The sequence below is a fragment of the Scyliorhinus canicula genome, unplaced genomic scaffold (assembly GCF_902713615.1).
Source record: "Scyliorhinus canicula unplaced genomic scaffold, sScyCan1.1, whole genome shotgun sequence".
NCBI classification, from domain to species: Eukaryota; Metazoa; Chordata; class Chondrichthyes; order Carcharhiniformes; family Scyliorhinidae; genus Scyliorhinus; species Scyliorhinus canicula.
In genome coordinates, this window is record NW_024055461.1 from 1,336,136 (window position 1) to 1,357,941 (window position 21,806).

The 21,806-nt window shown below is 48.4% G+C and overlaps 1 protein-coding gene, 1 long non-coding RNA gene, 1 other non-coding gene and 1 pseudogene across 3 annotated transcripts; all 4 read left to right on the forward strand.

Moving 5' to 3' along the window:
- The first annotated feature begins 343 nt into the window (after positions 1 to 343).
- On the forward strand, positions 344 to 1,268 carry LOC119959664 (annotated as a pseudogene).
- Positions 1,269 to 8,806: 7,538 nt separating this feature from the next.
- LOC119959672 lies at positions 8,807 to 8,940 on the forward strand. Its single transcript, XR_005459267.1, has one exon. It is a non-coding gene; the product is annotated as a small nucleolar RNA ACA64 (small nucleolar RNA).
- A 3,352-nt stretch (positions 8,941 to 12,292) lies between these two features.
- Positions 12,293 to 15,679, forward strand: LOC119959671. The gene is made up of 3 exons (XR_005459266.1): positions 12,293 to 12,332; positions 14,903 to 14,987; positions 15,629 to 15,679. It is a non-coding gene; the product is annotated as an uncharacterized LOC119959671 (long non-coding RNA).
- LOC119959643 (zinc finger protein 239-like) lies at positions 15,670 to 20,265 on the forward strand. The gene is made up of 3 exons (XM_038787826.1): positions 15,670 to 15,744; positions 18,504 to 19,469; positions 20,195 to 20,265. The coding sequence occupies exons 2-3, from the start codon at positions 18,620 to 18,622 to the stop codon at positions 20,263 to 20,265; spliced, it is 921 nt and encodes a 306-aa protein (XP_038643754.1). The 5' UTR covers positions 15,670 to 15,744; positions 18,504 to 18,619.
- Positions 20,266 to 21,806: the final 1,541 nt, after the last annotated feature.

Sequence of the window (21,806 nt, forward strand, 5' to 3'; positions counted from 1 at the left end):
GCCAGTTGGGTTTTTATAACAATCCAGCCGTTTCCATGGTCACTTTTTCCCAGAGCCGGCCCCACAAGTAATCAGATTCATTCGGCTGAATTGAAATCTGCCTTTGTGTTTTTGTGGGTTCTCTCTCACTCCCTATTTTCTGTTTTAAATCAGTTTTACAGGGTGTTCGAAGGGGAGGCTTCAAAGTCCGGAAACTCAAACCAAGCATCACATCAGGATCTGACCGACCACAATTTATCCTGAATATCATAGGATTTTGAACATGTAAGGAAAAAGCATCGTTCACAGTGGGGAGAAACCGTACTTGATTTGTGTGTGTGGACGAGGATTCACTCCATCATCAGGCCTCACAAGCCACAAATGCAGTCACACTGAGGAGAAACCGTGGAAATGACTGGACTGTGGGAAAGGATTCACTTCCCCATCCAAGCTGGAAACTCATCCCCGCAGTCACACTGGAGAGAGACCATTCACCTGCTCAGAGTATGGGGAGGGATTCACTCAGTCATCCTCTCTGTCCACACACCAGCGAGTTCGCACGGATGAGAGACCGTTTCAATGTCCAGACTGCGGGAAGTGCTATAAACGTTCTGGGGAACTGGTTCGCCATCAGCGTGTTCACACTGACGAGAGACCGTTCAGGTGCTCTCACTGTGGGACTGGGTTCAGACAATCATCTGACCTCACTGTACATCAGCGAAGTCACACTGGGGAGAGGCCATTCACCTGCTCGAAGTGTGGGAAAGGATTCACTCGATCATCTAACCTGCAGAGGCACCAACAAATTCATACTGGGGAGAGGCCATTCGCCTCCTCAGGGTGTGGGAAGGGATTCATTTAGTCACCTGACCTGCTGAGTCACCAGCGAGTTCACACTGATGAGAGACCTTTTCAATGTCCAGACTGCGGGAAGTGCTATAAAAGTTCTGGGGAACTGATGCACCATCAGCGTGTTCACACTGACGAGAGACCGTTCAGGTGCTCTCACTGCGGGACTGGGTTCAGGCAATCCTCTGACCTCACTGTACATCAGCGAGTTCATACTGGGGAGAGGTCATTCACCTGCTCCAAGTGTGGGAAGGGATTCACTACTTCATCCCATCTCCTGGGACACCAAAAAGGCCACAAGTAACTGCAGTGATTGATTTTGCTGTTCCTCACATTCAGGACTGAGCCATGTTCATTTGGGTCTCTTTCTGCTGATAACAAACTCCAGCCCATTTACAGGGGCTAATATTCTGGCTGAAAGTCAAATAAATTAGATTTGTGTTAAACGCGCAGTGTTGCAACTTTTTAATATCTCTGACACAAGTCAGTCCCTTTTGAAGTTCTCTCGCTCTGCCCTGTCTCTTCCATCCTCACATCCAACAAGAAGTGTGAGGAGCTTGTGGAGCTTCTTTGTGACTGAGATTGAGTCAATCCGATCAGCTGCCTCTGCTGCTTCCCTCCCTTCCACAAGCCCACCGGACCAAACTGTCTCTAAATTTCATCCTTTCCCGAGCCCTGAACCCACATCTTTCTCTAGTTTCTCTAGTTTCACCCCCTCCTCAATAAAACAAACCCTTGACCCTGCCAACCTTCAAATTACTGCCCCATCTTCAACCTTCCTCTCCTCTCCAAACTCTTTGAACATGTTGTCACCTCCCAAATCCTTGCCCATCTTTCCCAGAACTCCCATGTTTGAATCCCTTCAATCAGGTCTCTGCCCTGTCACAGTGAAATACAAGAGACAAACAGAATCTCACCCGGAGAGAAAGACAGACAATCCAGGAGCTTGGATCCAACACGGATATGTCCATAAGACCAGAAGACAAGGGTAGCAGCACAGTCATTATCGAGAGACAACAATACCTGCTGGTGACAGACAGACAACTAAACAACATGAATCACAACACCAAGATACCTAGACCCATATACCCCAGACAGAATTTCATAGAATTTACAGTGCAGAAGGAGGCCATTCGGCCCATCGAGTCTGCACCGGCTCTTGAAAAGAGCACCCTACCCAAGCCGACACCTCCACCCTATCCCCATAACCCAGCAACCCCACCCAACACTAAGGGCAATTTTGGACACTGAGGGCAATTTAGTATGGCCAATCCACCTAACCTGCACATCTTTGGACTGTGGGAGGAAACCGAAGCACCCGGAGGAAACCCACGCATGCACGGGGAGAATATGCAGACTCCACACAGACAGTGACCCCAGCCGGAATCGAACCTGGGACCCTGGAGCTGTGAAGCTACTGTGATAACCACAATGCTGCCCTAAGGAGAATTGGAGACAGACTGGAAGAGCTCAGACTCCAGACACATTAACCAAAAACTGATGGGAATATATGAGGAGACAACAGGCTGAACCAAGGAAGTTCTACCTGCTCCTTAAAATACCCAAACACAGAATAATAATTTTTATTATTGTCACAAGTAGGCTTACATTAACACTGCAATGATGTTACTGTGAAAATCTCCTAGTCAACATACTCTGGAACTGTTTGAGTACATATGTTGGGAGAGAAACAGAGGTAACGTTTGTTCCTTGTTGTAACAGTTCTGTAGAAGGGTGAATGGACTCTAATTTAAAGTCCATTGAAGTGAAAAGTGGAAAGTATTTTACTCAGAGGTTTGACACAGGAAGAAGTTTTAGTCTGTGTGAAGTTCAATCTTCATTTACAGAAAGCCCGCAGTCTGATTGGCTGGAGGACCAGAGTCCACCTGGTCTTCCAAATCCTCCCATTGGTCAACATCGCTCAGGCAGGAAGAGGTTTTGGAACCCGCGCCCACTTAGCCAATGGTAAGAACTCAAAATGATACAGTCTCAGCCAATGAGGGAGATCCAGGATCAGCCCCGACCCTCATTCACTCCGATTGGTTGGAAGACCAGCTGTACCTTTAAGAAATGAGTGTTTATCAAATAGCTGCAGTGATATCAGAGTGTGGGTGGAGCTGGGCTGTCTGTCTTCACTGCAGATATCTGATAAACACGCATTTCTTAAAGGTACATGCAATTCAGCTATTTGATAAACACCCAGGTCTTAAAGGTACTCTAACACGACAACTCTGAATTCTCCCTCTGAACAGGCTCCAGAATGTGCTGACTAGGGGCTTTTCTCAGTAACTTCACTGCAGTGTTAATGTAAGACTACTTGTGACAATAAAGATTAGGATTATAAATAAAAATGTTCTGGCAAATTTCCATCCCGCCTGCGATGATTCTCACGGCCGGAAATATGACCCCAACAAATGAGGTGAAGCCAAATATTTAAAAGTCAAAGTCTTTATTTCAAATCATGCCGTGCTGTCAGGGGAAAGGGTTAACTTCTCTGCTTGTTTACAAAAGGGAAGAGGAAACATTCACAAAGCTTCCCACAGCTTGTGAGCTCCGAAACATAACTTCAAGGCTGAAGTTTATCTTCAGAGATTGAAACATTTTGGTGCCTTTTCCAATTGTACCAGTAAATTGTGATTCACACTGAACGGTTATCTTTCACTCAGTAATTTGAACATTTCACTTTCTCAGCACTGACACTTTAGATCAAATCCCAATTGTTCTCTTCTCTTGTAGCTGGTGTGTGGAGACGATCATGTTCACTGTAGATCTGTCAGCACAGAAACCACACTGTGCTTCTGGATACACTCAGTCTGCAAGTAGATGAATCTTTTAAACAGGGAAAATGTGCAAACTCCACACGGACAGTGGCCCGGGGCTGGGATTGAACACGGGTCCTTGGTGCCGTGAGGCAGTAGCGCTAACCACCGTGTGACCAGAGACCATTCTTTTAGTCAGACAAATAAATGTGTCAACCTGTTAAGGAGATGGGTGGGAGGAGTTGGAAAACACTTTGTGGACCCCCTAACCTACATGAAAATATTTTTCCCCAAGATTTAACAGGGTCACTCCATTTACCAGGACCTGAATATCATTGGCCTGTGAATGTGGAAGAAGAGATGTTTGTCTGTTCTGTCTGTAGGAAAATATTTCCTTTTTTCAAATGAATTTAGAGTACCCAATCGTCTTTTTCCAATTAAGGGGCAATTTAGCTTGGCCAATCCACCTAATCTGCACACCTTTGGTTGTGGAGGTGAGATCCACGCAGACATGGGAAGAACCATAGAATTTACTGTGCCGAAGGAAGCCATTCAGCCCATTAAGTCTGCACCAGCCCTTGCAAAGAGCACCCCACTTAAGATCCACACCTCCACCCCATTCCCTTTATCCCCTAACCCAACTTAACCTTTCTGGACACTAAGGGCAATTTAGAATGGCCAATCCACCTAACCTGCCTATTGTTAAACTGTGGGAGGAAACCGGAGCACCCGGAGGAAACCCACGCACACACTGGGAGAACATGCAGAGGCCACAGACAGTGACCTGGGGCCGGCATCAAACCCAGGTCCTCAGCACCATAGGCAGCAGTGCTAAGCACTACATCGCCTTGCCGCTCCTAGGGTTCCCACCTGGGCCTTTGTGTAACTGAACAAAGCCCCACATGGGGTCAGGCGTCCTTTGAGTTAGTGGGATCCAGAGAGCAGAATTTGCTTGTTTCTTCACTTCTCTGTTGCTACTCTGATCATAGATATCTGGGTCTGTGCAAACCGGGGTAATGGCAGGTCAAGTACCCAGGCCAAAGGGTAATGCAGTTTGCTGGCCAGGTTGTCTCCATTCTAAGCAATGTGGAATAAGCTTCTCCCAGTCATTGAAAATGTTGCCCCCAACAAACATGGCGGCCGCACATGCGCTCTGCTGCTCATTGTCCCGAATAAAGATGGCGGTCGTTATCCCGAACCGATCACTGGACCCTCTCGACGCCGCTCCTTGAAACGGGAGAACGAGGAAGTGATTTTTTTTCCAGATATGGGTTTGCACAACATGGGCTGGATTCTCCGTAGCCCTTCGTAACGCGGGTTGCCTGCGAAAAAAATCGGTGTTAATCACTCCGGCGTCGGGGCCTTCTTTAAGGCCGCTATTCTCCGTTCCCGGAGGGGCCAGCAGCTGACTGACGCTATACGCGTCAGTTTCTCCAGCTGCGGAAGTGGTGAGACCCGGCGTATTTTGGAGGAGGAGGAGGAGAGAGACAGACCCGGCATTTGGGGGGGGGGGTGTTCCGGCATTTGGGGGGGTGGTGTGTTCCGGCATTTTGGGGGGGTTGGTGCTGTGTTCCGGCATTTTGGGGGGGGGGGGTTGGTGGTGTGTTCCGGCATTTGGGGGGGGGGGGGGTTGGTGGTGTGTTCCGGCATTTGGGGGGGGGGGGGGGTTGGTGGTGTGTTCCGGCATTTTGGGGGGGGGGGTTGGTGGTGTGTTCCGGCATTTTGGGGGGGGGGAGGGTTGGTGGTGTGTTCCGGCATTTTGGGGGGGGGGGGGGTTGGTGGTGTGTTCCGGCATTGTGGGGGGGGGGGGTTGGTGGTGTGTTCCGGCATTTGGGGGGGGGGGGGGGTTGGTGGTGTGTTCCGGCATTTGTGGGGGGGGTTGGTGGTGTGTTCCGGCATTGGGGGGGGGGGGGGTGTGTTCCGGCATTGGGGGTTAGGGTTAGGGTTAGGGGGGGGTTAGGGTTAGGGTTAGGGTGGGGGTGGGTTGCGGCCATCGGGGGGCATCGGGGGAGTGGGTTGCAGCATCGGGGGGGTGGGTTGCAGCATCGGGGGGGTGGGTTGCGGCATCGGGGGGGTAGGTTTCGGCCATCGGGGGGGCATCGGGGGAGTGGGTTGCGGCATCGGGGGGGGTGGGTTGCGGCCATCGGGGGGGCATCGGGGGAGTGGGTTGCGGCATCGGGGGAGTGGGTTGCGGCATCGGGGGAGGGGTTGCGGCATCGGGGGAGTGGGTTGCGGCATCGGGGGGGGTGGGTTGCGGCCATCGGGGGGGCATCGGGGGAGTGGGTTGCGGCATCGGGGGGGTGGGTTGCGGCATCAGGGGGAGTGGGTTGCGGCATCGGGGGGTGTGTTCCGGCATTGGGGGAACACACCCATCCGGGCCGGAGATTTAAGGTCAGTGCAAAAAAAATGAAATCCCGCCGGCGCCAGCTGGTTTCACAGGCTGCCGGCGGGATTTGCACAACGCCGGTTTTTTACCGGCGGGAGAATTCGAAAACCTGCGGGAGCGGAAATAACGCCGCTTCCCGCCAATTCTCCGACCCTGCGTGGGGTCGGAGAATTTCGCCCCAGGTTTGGGAAACCTCTCCACCCACCAGGCTGATTCATCGCTCCCGTGTTCCACAATATTCCTCTTACCCTTTGTGGATCTGACACAAAAGCTTCTCTACCTCGCCTGGGGATGGTTTAGCTCACTGGGCTAAATAGCTGGCTTTTAAAGCAGGCCAGCAGCACGGTTCAATTCCCGTACCAGCATCCCCGGACAGGTGCCGGAATGTGGCGACTAGGGGCTTTTCACAGTAACTTCATTGAAGCCTACTCGTGCCAAGAAGCGATTTTCATTTCATTTTTCATTGCCCACACTGCGTATGCTTCAGTCCCACCCGCCCTCGTTCACTCTGATTGGTTGGAGGACCAGCCTCACTCGCTGGGTCATCCAGACCCGCCCCTTTGTCCTGTTGTTCCAGAGCTGCCATCAATCACTCCCCGGGCATTGTGATGTGGGGCATGCGCAGTGCGGCTCATGTCCAGGGACAGACACTTGTTTGTCTCATCTTCAGGCGGGAAGGAGGCGGATAAGCGGAGGCAGCGTTAGGGGCAGTGGGTGGGTGGGACGGGAGGCCTCAACACCCCCAATAACAAACTAGCCGCACCGCCTCAACACCCAACACAACGGCAGCTGCCGCTTTCTCCCGGTGCCGGGCCCCAGTGGACAAATGTGGCTTCAGGAAGGAAATGCAGCAATGGATTTGTTCAGGAGAAATTATCTTTAACTAACTTTACTGATCCTGGAGCAGGAGGCGAGAATGGAGGCAATTTCTATCCTGCAGTCACACTGATGGAGTTTGAAAACTCCTTTTACAGTGGGTTAAAAGGGGAGGATTCACAGAGGGGAAAGTCAAACGAAACATCACAAAGAGCAGATCCAATTCATCAGGACCTGGATATTATTGGCCTTTGAGTTTAAGCATTGAGTCGTTACCACGGTGTAAAAAAAAAGGTCTTCCTCACATTCACTTGTATCTCTTCGCATAATCTCAAATCCATGTCCCATAAATATTTTGTGGGAACAGCTTTTCTTTACCTATCTCATCTAATCTATTAGAAACTTGTACACCTCAATCAAATCTCCCCTCAATGTGCTTCATCCGAAGAGAACAACCCTAGTTTATCCAACCTAACACTGCAACTATAATCCCTCATTCGTGGAATCATTCTGGTAAATCACCTTTGCACCCTCTCAAGAACACTCCTATCCTGCAAACTGTGGTTATCACTGGTTTGCACAGATCCAGATACTGTCTTCCTGTCCATGATGTCATCACGCACCAACAGCTGTGCAGTGACATCACCCCCGTGCCCCAGATACTTCCTCAACTGGGAGATTTTTCTCTGACTCCAGAGCTTCTGATATCTTTCCGGCTGCAGGCTCCAGCAAGAGAGTTTAAAATTGAAAACAGTGAAATTGTTCGAATGGGGAGTATTTTTGTCCATTCCTCTACAATTTAGAATGTTTAGTGCTGTGCCCTGTTCTCTGTGAGAGTTTTCATAGCTCTGGGGCTGGTGTGACTCCTTTACTGTGTGTCTGAATCCATGTTCATCAATTGCACAGATTCACCTCTTCCCTCCCTGATCAGCTCTCTGTCATTGTCTCACTTCCACTCTCTCGAATAATGAGTGTAATTTAGCTGTGTTCAGTATTTTACTGTTACTTTTCCCAACGATGTCTAAATGAGGTGTCCACCACTGTCCGACCCCTGACCATGTGCTGCCGGTCCAATTATTCTGTATCTTTCACAGTCAGCAATTGTTTCCCCTGTGCCAGTATCCATTTCTATTCCACTTCTGAGTTTATATTGACCATCACATTTTGCAGTCGCTTTTATTCCCTGTAATTAATTCTGTCCATCCTGAAACGTTAACTCTTTCTCCACAGGTACTGCTTGGCCTGTGGGATATTTCCAGAATGTTCTCATTTTATTGCAGATTTCCAGCAGCTGCAGTATATTATTTTTATTGAAGGACGGTGTGTGACTTTGAGCAGTTGTATGTGATGCTGTTCACATACAGCTGCTACCCGGGTGTTTCTAGGTGTGGAGATTGAGTGTTTGGGCATTAACATTCTGGTTGAGTTTTTGATATATGAAATCCCTCTCTTTTATCCCTGCCACTCCCTTCTCTCTCTGCTCCCACAGTGTCCAGAGCTTGTGTTGGCCCAGACCAGTTGCAGGTTCCTTTTTCCTGAATCTTTATTGTCATAAGTAGGTTTACATTAACACTGCATTGAAGTTACTGTGAAAAGCCCCTAGTCACCACATTCCAGCATCTGTTCGGGTACACAGAGGGAGAATTCAGAATGTCCAAAGTACCTAGCAGCATGTCTTTCGGATCATTGGGGGAACCAGTAGGGTTTTTGTGACAATCCAGCAGTTTTCATGGTCACTTTTTCCCAGTGCCGGCCCCACAAATGACCAGATTCATTCAGCTCAATTTTACAACCTGCCTTTGTGTTTTTGTGGGTTCTCTCTCACTCACATTTTTCTGTTTTAAAACAATTTCACAGGTTATCAGAAGAAGAACTCTCCAGTCTTGAACCCCAAACCAAACATCACATCAGGATATGACAGAGTCGCCTAATATATCACTGTATTTTGGACATGGAAGGAAAGACTGTTCACAGTGAGCAGAAACTATTTCTGTGTTATGTGTGTGGAAGAGCTGGCACCCTCTGAAAATTACCAACAGCATTATTAGTTACTGTCGGTAAGGTAAGGGTGCCCACATTAAAAGGTACACTAAAAGCTTATTGCCCACTTTTGTATTGCATGTGGCCAATAAAACCCGTGTGCCAATAATTTTTTGTTTTGCAATATCCTCTTTAAGAAAGCATCATTACTTGGTGTTGCATGAAAGCAGCAGCAATAGTTTCTGTATTGTGATTTAATTTTCATGTTGGTTACAGGTAGTGAATGGTCAAGAATTGAAAGTATGGCATCTAAGTAGGGGAATGAACCTTCAGAGATCTAATCTTTGAAGTCTGGGCATTGTCTTAGTGGAATTACAGTGAGGTACAACTGTGGGGGCGGGGAACACTTCGCATTGCAGTGTTAGGCTGAACCAGACCATTCCCATGTTTTGAAGCTATCTCCTGTCCCGTTTTCTTTCCAACTCTCCCTTAATCAAAAAACAATCTTCATTTCCTAAATCCCTCAAAGGATATGCTTAAAATTAAAATTTGAAATAAAGCACAATGGTGTGGATACTGGAAATCTGAAATAAAAAGTTAGCTACATTGGACTTTAAAAAAAAAAAAAAATGTGTGTGGAAGAGAAGTCAGCCGACTATCTGACCTGTCGAAACATAAATACTGTCGCAACAGGAAGAATATACAGATATTTGGGGGCTGTGTGGAAGGATTCAGTTACCTGTCAGAGCTGGAAGTTCATCAGGGCAGTCACGTTGGACACTTCACCTGCTTTAAGTGTGGAAGGGATTCGCTACCTTATCCCATCTGCTGACACACCGGCGAGGTCACACCGGGACCGTTCAGCTGCTCCAAGTGTGGGAGGGGATTTGCTCACCCATCCAACCTGCTGACACACCAGTGGGTTCACACTGATGTGAGATGTTTTAACGGTGCAGATTGTGGAACACGCTTTAAAAGTTCCCAGGAATTGATGTTCCATCGACATGTTCACACTGATGAGAGACCGTTCAGGTGCTTGCCATAGAACATAGAACATAGAACAGTACAGCACAGAACAGGCCCTTCGGCCCTCAATGTTGTGCCGAGCCATGATCACCCCACTCAAACCCACATATCCACCCTATACCCGTAACCCAACAATCCCCCCCCCCCCCTTAACCTTACTTCTATTAGGACACTACGGGCAATTTAGCGTGGCCAATCCACCTAACCCGCACATCTTTGGACTGTGGGATGAAACCGGAGCACCCGGAGGAAACTCACGCACACAGGGGGAGGACGTGCAGACTCCACACAGACAGTGACCCAGCCGGGAATCGAACCTGGGACCCTGGAGCTGTGAAGCATTTATGCTAACCACCATGCTACCCTGCTGCCATGTGCAACTAGATTCAGGCAATCATCTGACCTTATTAAACACCAGCAAGTGCACACTGGGGAGAGGCTGTTCACTTGCTCCGAGTGTGAGAAGGGGTTTACTTGTTTATCCCAACTGCTGACACACCAACAAGTTCACACTGGAGAAAGATATTCACCTGCTCCAAGTGTGGGAAAGGATTTTCTCACACATTCAATCTAACAAGACACCAACAGGTTCACACTGACGAGAGACCTTTCCAATGGTCAGACTGTAGGAAGTTCTATAAAAGTTCCCAAGACCTGATGCACCATCCAAGTGTTCACACTGATGAGAGACCGTTCAGATGCTTGGACTGTGGGACAGGATTCAGGTGATCATCTGATCTCACAGAACATCAGCACAGTCACACTGGAGAGAAACTATCCATCTGCTCCGAGTCTGGGAAAGAACAAAGAACAATACAGCACAGGAACAGGCCCTTCGGCCCTCCAAGCCTGTGCCAATCACATGTCCTATCTAGACCAACCACCTGTATTCTTCTATACCCCATCTGTTCATGTGCCTATCCAGATGTCTTAAAAGTCGCTAACGTATCTGCCTGAACCATCTGACTTGGCAGCGCATTCCAGGCCACCACCTCCCTTTGTGTAAAAAAACTTCTCCCGCACATCTCCACTGAATCCATCCCCCTCACCTTGAACTTGTGCCCCATTGTACTTTTCAATTCCGCCCTGGGAAAAAGTGTCCAACTGTTTATCCTATCCATACCCCTAATAATTTTATAAACTTTTATCAGGTCGCCCCTCAGCCTCTGTCTCTCCAAGGAGAACAATCCCAGTTTATTCAATCTCCCCTCATAGCTAGTACCCTCCATACCAGGCAACATCCTGGTAAACCTTTTCTGAACTCTCTCCAAAGCCTCCACGTCCTTCTGGAAGTGCGGTGACCAGAATTGGAACACAGTATTCCAAATGTGGCCTAACCAACGTTCTATGTAACTGGAACATAATCTTTTGAGTTTTTATACTCAATACCCCATCCTATGAAGGCAAGCTTGCTGTCTGCTTTCTTCACCACCATTTCCATCTGTGCTGCCATTTTTAAGGATCTGTGGGCCTGCACACCCAGATCTCTCGGTGTCTCTGCTCCTGATGGTTCTGCCATATATTTTACAGCTTCCACGTGAATTGGATCTACCAAAATGTATCACCTCAAATTTGTCCGAGTTAAATTCCACTTGCCATTTCTCCAGCCAATTTTGCTGCCTCCGTATATCCTGTTGTATTCTATGACAATTTTCATCACTATCTGCAATCCTGCAATCTTCGTATCATCTGCAAACTTGCTAATTAGACCTGCTACATTTTCTTCCAAATCATTTATATATATATTACAAACAGCAGAGGTCCCAGTACTGATCACTGTGGAACGCCATGAGTTACAGATCTCCATTCACTACTTCATTCCATCTGCAGACACACCAGTGCATCCACACTGTGCTGTGGGAACTGTGGCAAAGACCGCTCAAAGTCACACACCGTCCTGACTTCAATAAAAACAAACTACTGCAGCTCTGGAAATCTGAAATAAACTGAGAACATTCTGAAAATATTCCACAGTCCAGGCAGTAACTGTGGAGAAAGAGTTAACATTTCAGGATGTACAGATGAATTACAGGGAATAAAAGCGATGCAAAATGTGATGGTCAATAGAAGCTCAGAAGTGGAATAGAAATGCATATTAGCAAAGGGAAAACATTTGCTGACTGTGAAGGATAAAGCTGGTAAATCAGCAGCACATGGTCAGGGGACAGACAGCGCTGGGCACCTCAAAGCGAAGCCGCTAGTTTGTTATTGGGGGTGTTGAGGCCTCCACTGGGTGTGTGTGACGCCTCCCCTCCCACCCACTGCCCCTAACGCCTCCTTCCTGCCTGAAGATGAGACAAACAAGCGTATGTACCTGGACATGAGCTGCACTGCGCATGCACCACATCACAATGTCGAGAGAGTGATTGACGGCAGCTCCGGACCAATAGGAAGACGGGGCGGGACTGGAGGACCGATCGGGAGAGGCTGGTCTTCCAACCAATCGGAGTGAGTGAAGGTGGGTGGGACTTCGACTGAAGCATGCGCAGTGCGGGTAATGGCGGTGGAGAGATGCTTTTATTTCGGATCCACAAAGGGTAAGAGGACTATTGTTGAACACGGGAGCGATGGATCTGCCTCCTGGGTGGAAAAGTTTTCTAAACATGTTGTCCAAGCCCATACCCGGAAAAATCACTTCCTAGTTCCCCCGTTTCACGGAGCGGGGCCTCGAGGGTCCGGTGATCGGTTCGTGATAACAACCGCCATCTTTATTCGGGACAATGAGCAGCAGAGCGCATGTGCGGCCGCCATGTTTGTTGGGGGCAACATTTTCAATAACTGGGAGAAGCTTGTTCCATATTGCTCAGAATAGAGACAACCTGGCCAGCAAACTGCATTACCCGTTGTCCTGGGTACTTGACCTCCCATTACCCCGGTTTGCACAGACCCAGATATCTATGATCAGAGTAGCAACAGAGAAGTGAAGAAACAAGCAAATTCTACTCTCTGGATCCCACCAACTCAATGGATATCTGACCCCATGTGCGGCTCTGTTGAGTCACACAGAGACGCATGTCAGAAACACACAATCCTCAGGGCGGCACGGCGGTGCAGTGGCTAGCACTGCTGCCTATGGCACTAAGGAATTGGGTTCGATGCCGGCCCCGAATCACTGTGTGTGAATCTTCCCGTGTCTGTCTCATCTCTACAACCCAAAGATGTACAGGGTAGACGGATTGGCCATGCAAAGTTGCTCCTCAACTGGAAAAAAATAATTTGGTACTCTAAGTTTATTTTAATAAAAGAAAATCTTTTCCCACGGACAGAACAGACAAACGTTTCTTTTACCACATTCACAGGCCAATGATATTCAGGTCCTGATGAATGGAGTGACTCTGTTAAATCTTGAAGTGAAGTTTGATTGGAGTTTCCATCTGTAAATTCTCCACTTGTAATATCCTGTAAAAGAAGCTTTCAAAGAAATCACTGGGGGCAGGCACGGTGGCTCAGTCGTTAGCCGAGGACCCGGGTTTGATCCCGGCCCCGTGTCACTGTCTGTATGGAGTTTGCACATTCTCCCTGTGTCTGTGTGGGACTCACTCCCACAATCCAAAAAGATGTGCAGGGTAGGTGAATTGGCCACGCTAAAATTACCCCTCAATTGGGATAAAAACAATTGGGTAATCTTAAAAAAAAAGTTAATTAAAAATAAACAAAAGCCAAAATATTAAAAACAAAATTTTACAAAATCCATTACCAAGTAAGTGCTGAGGAAATGGAGTTTGTAGCAGAGAAGCAAAGACAATGGGATAATTTTTTGCAATGTTTAAATGCAGTAAATGTTTGCTCACCCAGTCCAGGATGTCAGTACGGTGTGTGACTGGGAGAGGAATTGGTAGGTGAATGTGTTCTCATACACATGCTGCCCTGGTCCTTTATGGTGATGGAGGCTGAAGGTTTGAGAGATTTGTCAAATTTCTGGTTAAGTTGTGCATGTATAAAAATCCTTTCCTTCATTGCCTACCTCGCCCACCTCTCTCTCTCATTGACTCTTCTCCTCTCCCTCCTATCGGAGTCTGAGTCTTGTGAAGGCCCAGACCAGTTGGCAGATTCCCTTCTCTGAAGGACATTACTGAACCAGTTGAGTTTTTATGACAATCCCGCAGTTTACATGGTCACTTTTTCCTAGTGTCGGCCCCACAAATGACCTGATTCATTCAGCTCAATTTCACTCTCACACTCGCTCTTTTATGTTTTCAGTCAATTTCACAGGAGGTTGGACATTGGGGAAGTGAAACACAACATCATATCAGAATCATCACATCACGCCACTGTGCTACCCCTTCAGTCGGTATTGTGACCATTCAATGATTCACTGATAAAGAAGCGATGCTGGAGCCAGGGAACAACCTCAGGAACCAATGGCCAACCTGATACAAAGCGGCTCTTCATTGATCTGGGAGCTACGGCCCCCCTCGGTGTAAACGGGGAGAGGGGGGATCCACTCAGATTATTCCCGGGGTTTCCGGAGCCTCTCCGTTCACCCGCTGGACCCTCCGCCCCGCCATTCCCTCCCCCCCCCATTACCCATCACCCGCACTGCACATGCTTCACTCACAGTCCAGCCATGCCCCTCATTCACTCCCATTGGTTGGAGTACCTGCGGCTCCCATCTGGTCCTCCAGACCCACCCCCTCTTTTCCTATTGGGGCGGAGCCGCCGCCAATCACTCCCTGGGCATTGTGACCTTTCGGGCTGTGACCACGCATGCGTGGTTCAGGTTGTCGCTGATGGTGCGAGGAGCGGGAAAGAAACATTCGAGCGACTTTCAGGATTGGAGCCGGTGGGTGGCTGGGGAGCAATAGAAGCTGCGGAGTGAGCCGGGAGGCTTCATAAATACCCTGTGGAGGCTTCAACTCCCGAGGAAAATGTTAACGGTCCCGTCTTAAACAGCACCGAACAGAGTGAGAGCTGAGCGGTGACAAGCCCGGGTTACCGGCCACCACCTTTACAGAGAACAAGGTGCCACAGGCGCATGCGCTGCGAGCCTGGATCGGATGCTAACTCTCCCGGATTTACTGACTGGAGTCTCCAGGATTTTATTTTAATCATTTGTGGGAGTCACTGGCTGGGCCAACTATTTATTGCCCATCCTTAATTTCCCTAGAACTGAGTGGCTTTCTCAGCCACCTCAAGGGCATTTAAAATGTCAACCACATTGCTGTGGTTTGGAATCGTGTCGGCCAGACCAGGTATGGATGGCAGATTTTCTTTTCTATTCATTCACGGGATGTGGGTGTCGCTGGCTGGGCCAGCATTCACTGCCCAGCCCTTATTGCCCTTGAACTGAGTGCATCTCAGAGGGCATTTCAAGAGTCAACAAGCTGACTGTGGATCTGGAGTCACATGGAGGCCAGACCAGGTAAGGATAGAAGGTTTCCTTCACTGAAGGACATGAGTGAACCAGATGGGTCTTTGCAACAAGCGACAATGGTTTCATGGTCATCAGTAAACTTTTAATGAATTCAAATGTTACTTTCTGTCTTGGTGAGATTCATGCCTCTGTGTCTGGGAAATCATTGGGACAGTAAAGAAGAATTTTAAAAAATTTTCTTTGAACATTTCTCTTCAGCGGAGATAAAATGATTGAAAATGGGATAAAGTTTGTTTGGCTGACAGTCAATCACTGTCCTGTAAGGTAATGAGTCCTTTTCCCATTTGGCCGAGGAAGGCAGTGTGTCACAAGGATGGATGTGTTGACCGATTAATGGTTGGAGGATGGGGGCAGGTCATGTGATCAAATCTCCAGGAATACATTTAATCAAAGTTGGTGAGGAGAGAATGTTGTGAATTTCTATCCTAAACTGACAGTGAGGTTTCTGTAAATTTACAGGATACTGGAAGTGGAGGTTTAACAGACGGGAAACACAAACCAAACGTCACATCGCGATCTGACAGAGTCACTCGATTCATTAGAAACTGAATATCAGCAGCATCTGGGTGTGGAAGGTAAAAGGTTTGTCTGTTCTGTCTGTGAGGGAAGATTTCAGGTCTCAGTGTGACTGGAAAAGCCCCGAGATTCACAAACCCTGGTTAGACCAAACCTGGAGAACTGTGTTCAGTTCTGGGCAACAAACCTGAGGAAGGATAGAATGGCCTCGGAGGGAGTGTAGCACAGATTTACCTGAGTAATATCTGAACCCCCCGGGGTTAAATTACAAAACTAAATTACACAAAAGAGCCAGAGACATGATGACACAGAGAATGGCATTTGGCCCATTGAGCCCATGCTAGCTCTCTGGAGCAATCCAGTCAGTGCCATTCTCCTGTTCTGTCCCTGTATCCTCGCAGGTTTATTTCTCTTTGATGTCCATCTAATTTCCTTTTGTAATCAAATGATTCATGTCTCTATTTTCAAACTCCCTCACAGGCAGCAAGTTTCATGTCATTGTCGCTCGCTGTGTTAAAAACATATATCTCATATCACCTCATATCTCCTGTACCTTTTACATACAAACTAGGATCAGGCCACTCGGCCCCTCGAGCCTGCTCAGCATTCAATAAGACTGCGGCTGATCTCTTTCTAACCTCAACTCCACATTCCTGCCTACCCCTGATGACCTTTCACCCCCTTCCTCATCAAGCATCTATCCAGCTCTGCGTTAAAAATATTCAAGGACTCTGCTTCCACTGCCTTTTAAGGACGGGAGTTCCAAAGTCTTACAACCCTCAAAAGAATAACAAATCTTCATCTCCATCTGAAATGGGCGACTCCTTATTTTATAACAGAGTCTTCCAGAGTCTCCCACAAGAGGAAACATCCTCTCCACATCCACCCTGTCAAGACCCCTCAGGATCTTATATCGTTCAATCCAGGTTTTACCCAAAACTTTAAATCTGTGTCCCGGCTGCTTGTACGATCAGTGAATGGAAACAGAGTTTCTTTGTCCACCTGATGGAAATCTGGCATAATCTTGTGTCCCTGAATCAAATCTCCCCTCAACCTCCTTTGCTGGAACCATTCTGGTAAATCTCCTCTGCACCTTCTCCAAGAACCTTCACATTCTTCCTTTTTTTTTTAAATTTAGAGTACCCAATTCATTTTTTTTCAATTAAGGGGCACTTTAGCGTGGCCAATCTACCTAACCTGCACATCATCAGCTGAGTTTTTCCAGCTTCCTTTGGTCTTGTTAACCTTCCTCACCTGTCCTAACCTTTCTGCCGGATAATTTATTGAAACCAGAGACAATTTATTGAAACCAGGGACTGTTCTAATCATAGATTATCATTGAATTTACAGTGCAGAAGGAGGCCATTCGGCCCATCGAGCCTGCACCGGCTCTTGGAAAGAGCACCCCACCCAAGGTCAACACCTCCACCCTATCCCCATAACCCAGTAACCCCACCCAACACTAAGGGGCAATTTTGGACATGGACACTAAGGGCAATTTAGCATGGCCAATCCACCTAACCAGCACATCTTTGGACTGTGGGAGGAAACCGGAGAAGCCGGAGGAAACCCACGCACACACGGGGAGGACGTGCAGACTCAGCACAGACAGTGACCCAAGCTGGAATCAAACCTGGGACCCTGGAGCTGGGAAGCCATTGTGCTATCCACAATGCTACCGTGCGCATCTTTGGGTTGTGGGTGCGAAACCCACGGAAACACGGGGAGAATGTGCAAACTCCACACGGGCGGTGGCCCAGAGCTGGGATCAAACCTGGGACCTCGGTGCTGTGAGGCAGCAGGGCTAACGTTCTGCCTTCTTCATATTCTTCCTGAAGCGTGGTGACCAGAGCTTCATAGAATTCCTTCAGTGCAGAATCATAGAATTTACAGTGCAGAAGGAGGCCATTCAGCCCATCAGGTCTGCACTGGCCTTTGGAAAGAACACCCTACTTAAGCTCACCCCTCCACCAGTCTATGGAACCCAGTGATCCCAACTAACCTTTGGACACTAAGGGGCAATTTAGCATGGCCAATCCACCCAACCTGCACATCTTGGGACTGTGGGAGGAAACCGGAGGAAACCCGCGCAGACACGGGGAGAAATTGCAAACTCCAGACATTGTCACCCGAGACTCGAATTGAACCCGGGACCCTGGAGCTGTGAGGCAGCAGTGCTAACCACTATGCCGCCATAGTTTCAGCATCAATATTTCAATTTATGAAGCTCAAGGTCGAATATGCCTCGTCTTAATATCTCATACAAAATCCCTCTTCACCTCTTTCTCTCTCCTCCCAAAGAGGTCAATTAGGTTTTAGAACAATCCAACAAGGGGCAGCAGGGTAGCATGGTGGTTAGCATAAATGTTTCACAGCTCCAGGGTCCCAGGTTCGATTCCCGGCTTGGGTCACTGTCTGTGCGGAGTCTGCACGTCCTCCCCCTGTGTGCGTGGGTTTCCTCCGGGTGCTCCGGTTTCCTCCCACAGTCCAAAGATGTGCGGGTTAGGTGGATTGGCCATGCTAAATTGCCCGTAGTGTCCTAATAAAAGTAAGGTTAAGGGGGGGGGGTTGTTGGGTTATGGGTATAGGGTGGATACGTGGGTTTGAGTAGGGTGATCATGTAGGGTGCTCGGCACAACATTGAGGGCCGAAGGGCCTGTTCAGTACTGTACTGTTCTATGTTCTATGTTCATAGTTTTCATGGTCACTTTTTCCCAGAGCCGCCCCAAGAAATGACCAGAATCATTAAGTAAATTCACAACCTGCCTTTGTGTTTTTGTGGGTTCTCTCTCACTCCCTATTTTCTGTTTTCAATCAGTTTCACAGGGTGTTTGAAGAGGGGGATTCAAAGTCCAGAAACTCAAACAAAACATCACATCAGGATCTGACAGAGTCCTCAATTTCTCATATCCTGAATATCATCGTTCTTTGAACATGGAAGGAAAAAGCAGTGGGGAGGAACCGTACTTGATTTGTGTGTGTGGACGAGGATTTTCTCTATCATCAGGCCTCACAGGCCACAAATGCAGTCACACTGAGGAGAAACCGCGGAAATGTGGGGACTGTGGCAAAGGATTCCCTTCCCCATCCAAGCTGGAAATTCATCGACGTAGTCACACTGGTGAGAGGCCATTCACCTGCTCCAAGTGTGGGAAGGGATTCACTGACTCATCCGCCCTGCAAAATCACCAACGCAGTCACACTGGGGAGAGACCGTTCATCTGCTCGGAGTGTGGGAAGAGATTTACTGTTTCATCTGACCTGCTGAGTCACCAGCAAGTTCACACTGATGAGAGACCGTTTAAATGTCCAGACTGCGGGAAGTGCTATAAAAGTTCTGGGAATCTGACACGCCATCAACGTGTTCACACTGACGAAAGACCGTACAGTTGCTCCCACTGTGGGACTGGGTTCACACAATCAATTCAGCTCACTATACATCAGCGAACCCACACTGGGGAGAAGCCATTCACCTGCTCCGAATGTGGGAAGGGATTCACCGCTTCATCCGCCCTGCAAAATCACCAGCGAATTCACACTGGGGAGAGACCATTCACCTGCTCCAAGTGTGGGAAGAGATTCACCCAATCATCCACTCTGTCCACACACCAGCGAATTCACACTGGGGAGAGACCGTTCACCTGCTCAGATTGTGGGAAGGAATTCACTCGTTCATCCCACCTGCTGAGACACCAGCGAATTCACACTGGGGAGAGGCCATTCACCTGCTCAGATTGTGGGAAGGGATTCACCGCTTCATCCTTCCTACTGAGACACCAACGAGGCCACAAGTAATTACAGTGATTGGGTTTTGCTGTTCTTCACATTCAGGACTGAACCATGTTCATTTGGGTCTCTTTCTGCTGATAACAATTCCAGCCCATTTACAGGGGCTAATATTCTGGCTAAAAGTCAAATAAATCAGATTTGTGTGAAATACGCAGTGTGTTGAAACTTTTTAATATCTCTGACACAAGTTAGTTCCTTTTGAAGTACTCTCTCTCTCTCCCCTGTCTCTTCAATCCTCACCTCCAACAAGAAGTGTGAGGAGCTTGTGGAGCTTCTTTGTGACTGAGATTGAGTCAATCCGATCAGCTACCTCTGCTGCTTCCCTCCCTTCCACGAGCCCACCGGACCAAACTGTCTCTAAATTTCACCCTTTCCGGAGCCCTGAACCCACATCTTTCTCTAGTTTCTCTCCCATCTCCCCTCATGCCCTCTCAGAGCTCATCTTGTCCATGAGACCCAGCTCCTGCTCCATCAACCCTATACCCACTGAGCTACTGATCAGCCAACTACCCTGTGTCCACGGATATTGTCAACATTTCTCTCTCTTCAGGTACTGTCCCTCTGTCCTTCAAATCTGCCATCATCACCCCCTCCTCAATAAATCAAACCCTTGACCCTGCCATCCTTACAAAGTATTGCCCCATCTTCAGCTTCCATCTCCTCTTTTGGGGACGCACGACTGATAAATCATGTGCTTTGTGTTTTTATTTTGTGAGTAAGCCAGCACCTGCCTTAGCATGGTGCTGGGTGTGAAAAACCAAGTAAAAGAACATAAATTAAATGATGGATAAATCAAAGGAGGGGATGCCCCTAAAACAATGGGTGGAGCACAACCCAAAAAGAAACAAAAAAAGGAACAGAAACTTAGCTAAAACCCGTCAAATTAAAATGTGAAAACCGGGGTCAATAAGACAATCCAACCCCTGCGGTGCCCACCGAGCACGGAAACTTCCAGTGTGCCCGTGGACACCGCATGCTCCCTCTCCAGGGACAGCCGGCCGCGAACGAGGCCGCGGAAGAGGAGCAGACAGTCGGGCCGGACCGATAACTGGCTAGTTTGGCCAGGCCCAGGAGCAGGTTCACAAGGACGTCCTCCGCCTTCCCTGCCCCTCGCCGCACCGGATGTCCATAGATCAGGAGCGTGGGGCTGAAGTGCAAAGATGTGCGGGTTAGGTGGATTGGCCATGCTAAATTGCCCGTAGTGTCCTAAAAAGTAAGGTTAAGGTGGTGGGTTGTTGGGTTATGGGTATAGGGTGGATACGTGGGTTTGAGTAGGATGATCATTGCTCAGCACAACATCGAGGGCCGGAGGGCCTGTACTGTGCTGTACTGTTCTAAAACCTCAACAACAACTTTGTCAAGAAATCAAAGAGGGGGTGCAGCCTGGGACAGACAACATAAACGTGCTCCACGGTCTCCACCAGGCCGCAAAAGGAGCAGGTCTCTGGCAGAGCCGCGAAGTTTTGAATTTGACGGTTGCCCGGCACTGCCATGTGCAACACCCTCCACCCCAGGTCCCCGGGTTTAACCTCCCTCTCCCCATCAAACTCTCTGAACTTGTTGTCACCTCCCAAATCCTTGCCCATCTTTCCCAGCACTCCCATGTTTGAATCCTTTTAATCAGGTCTCTGCCCTGTCACAGTAGTGAAATAAAAGAGACAAACAGCAGTGAGCACTGTGAAGCAACAGTGCTAACATCGGAAATACCACTCGACAGACCCATCGGATGAGACTGAGAGAGAGAAAATCCTACAGAATCATAGAATTTACAGTGCAGGAGGAGGCCATTGGCCCTTGGAAAGTGCACCCTACTTAAGACCATGCCTACACCCTATCCCTGTAACAGTACCTCCACTTGGTAGCACAGTGGTTAGCACTGTTTCTTTACAGCTCCAGGGTCCCAGGTTCGATTGCCAGCTTGGGTCACTGTCTGTGTGGAGTTTGCACATTCTCCCTGTGTCTGCGTAGGTTTCCACCGGGGGCTCCAGTTTCCTCCCACCGTCCTGAAAGACATGCTGTTAGGGAATTTGGACATTCTGAATTCTCCCTCTGTACCCGAACAGGTGCCGGAATGTGGCGACTAGGGGCTTTTCACAGTAACTTCATTGCAGTGTTAATGTGAGCCTACTTGTGACAATAAAGATTATTATATTGTAAAGGGGCAATTCAGAGTGGTCAATCCACCTAACCTGCACATCTTTGGATGGTTGGAGAAAACTGAAGCACTCGGAGGAAACCCACACAGACGCGCGGAGAATGTGGAAACTCCACACAGTCACCGAAGGCTTAAATTGAACCCAGGTGGCTGGCGACAGAAACAAAGTTAACGTTT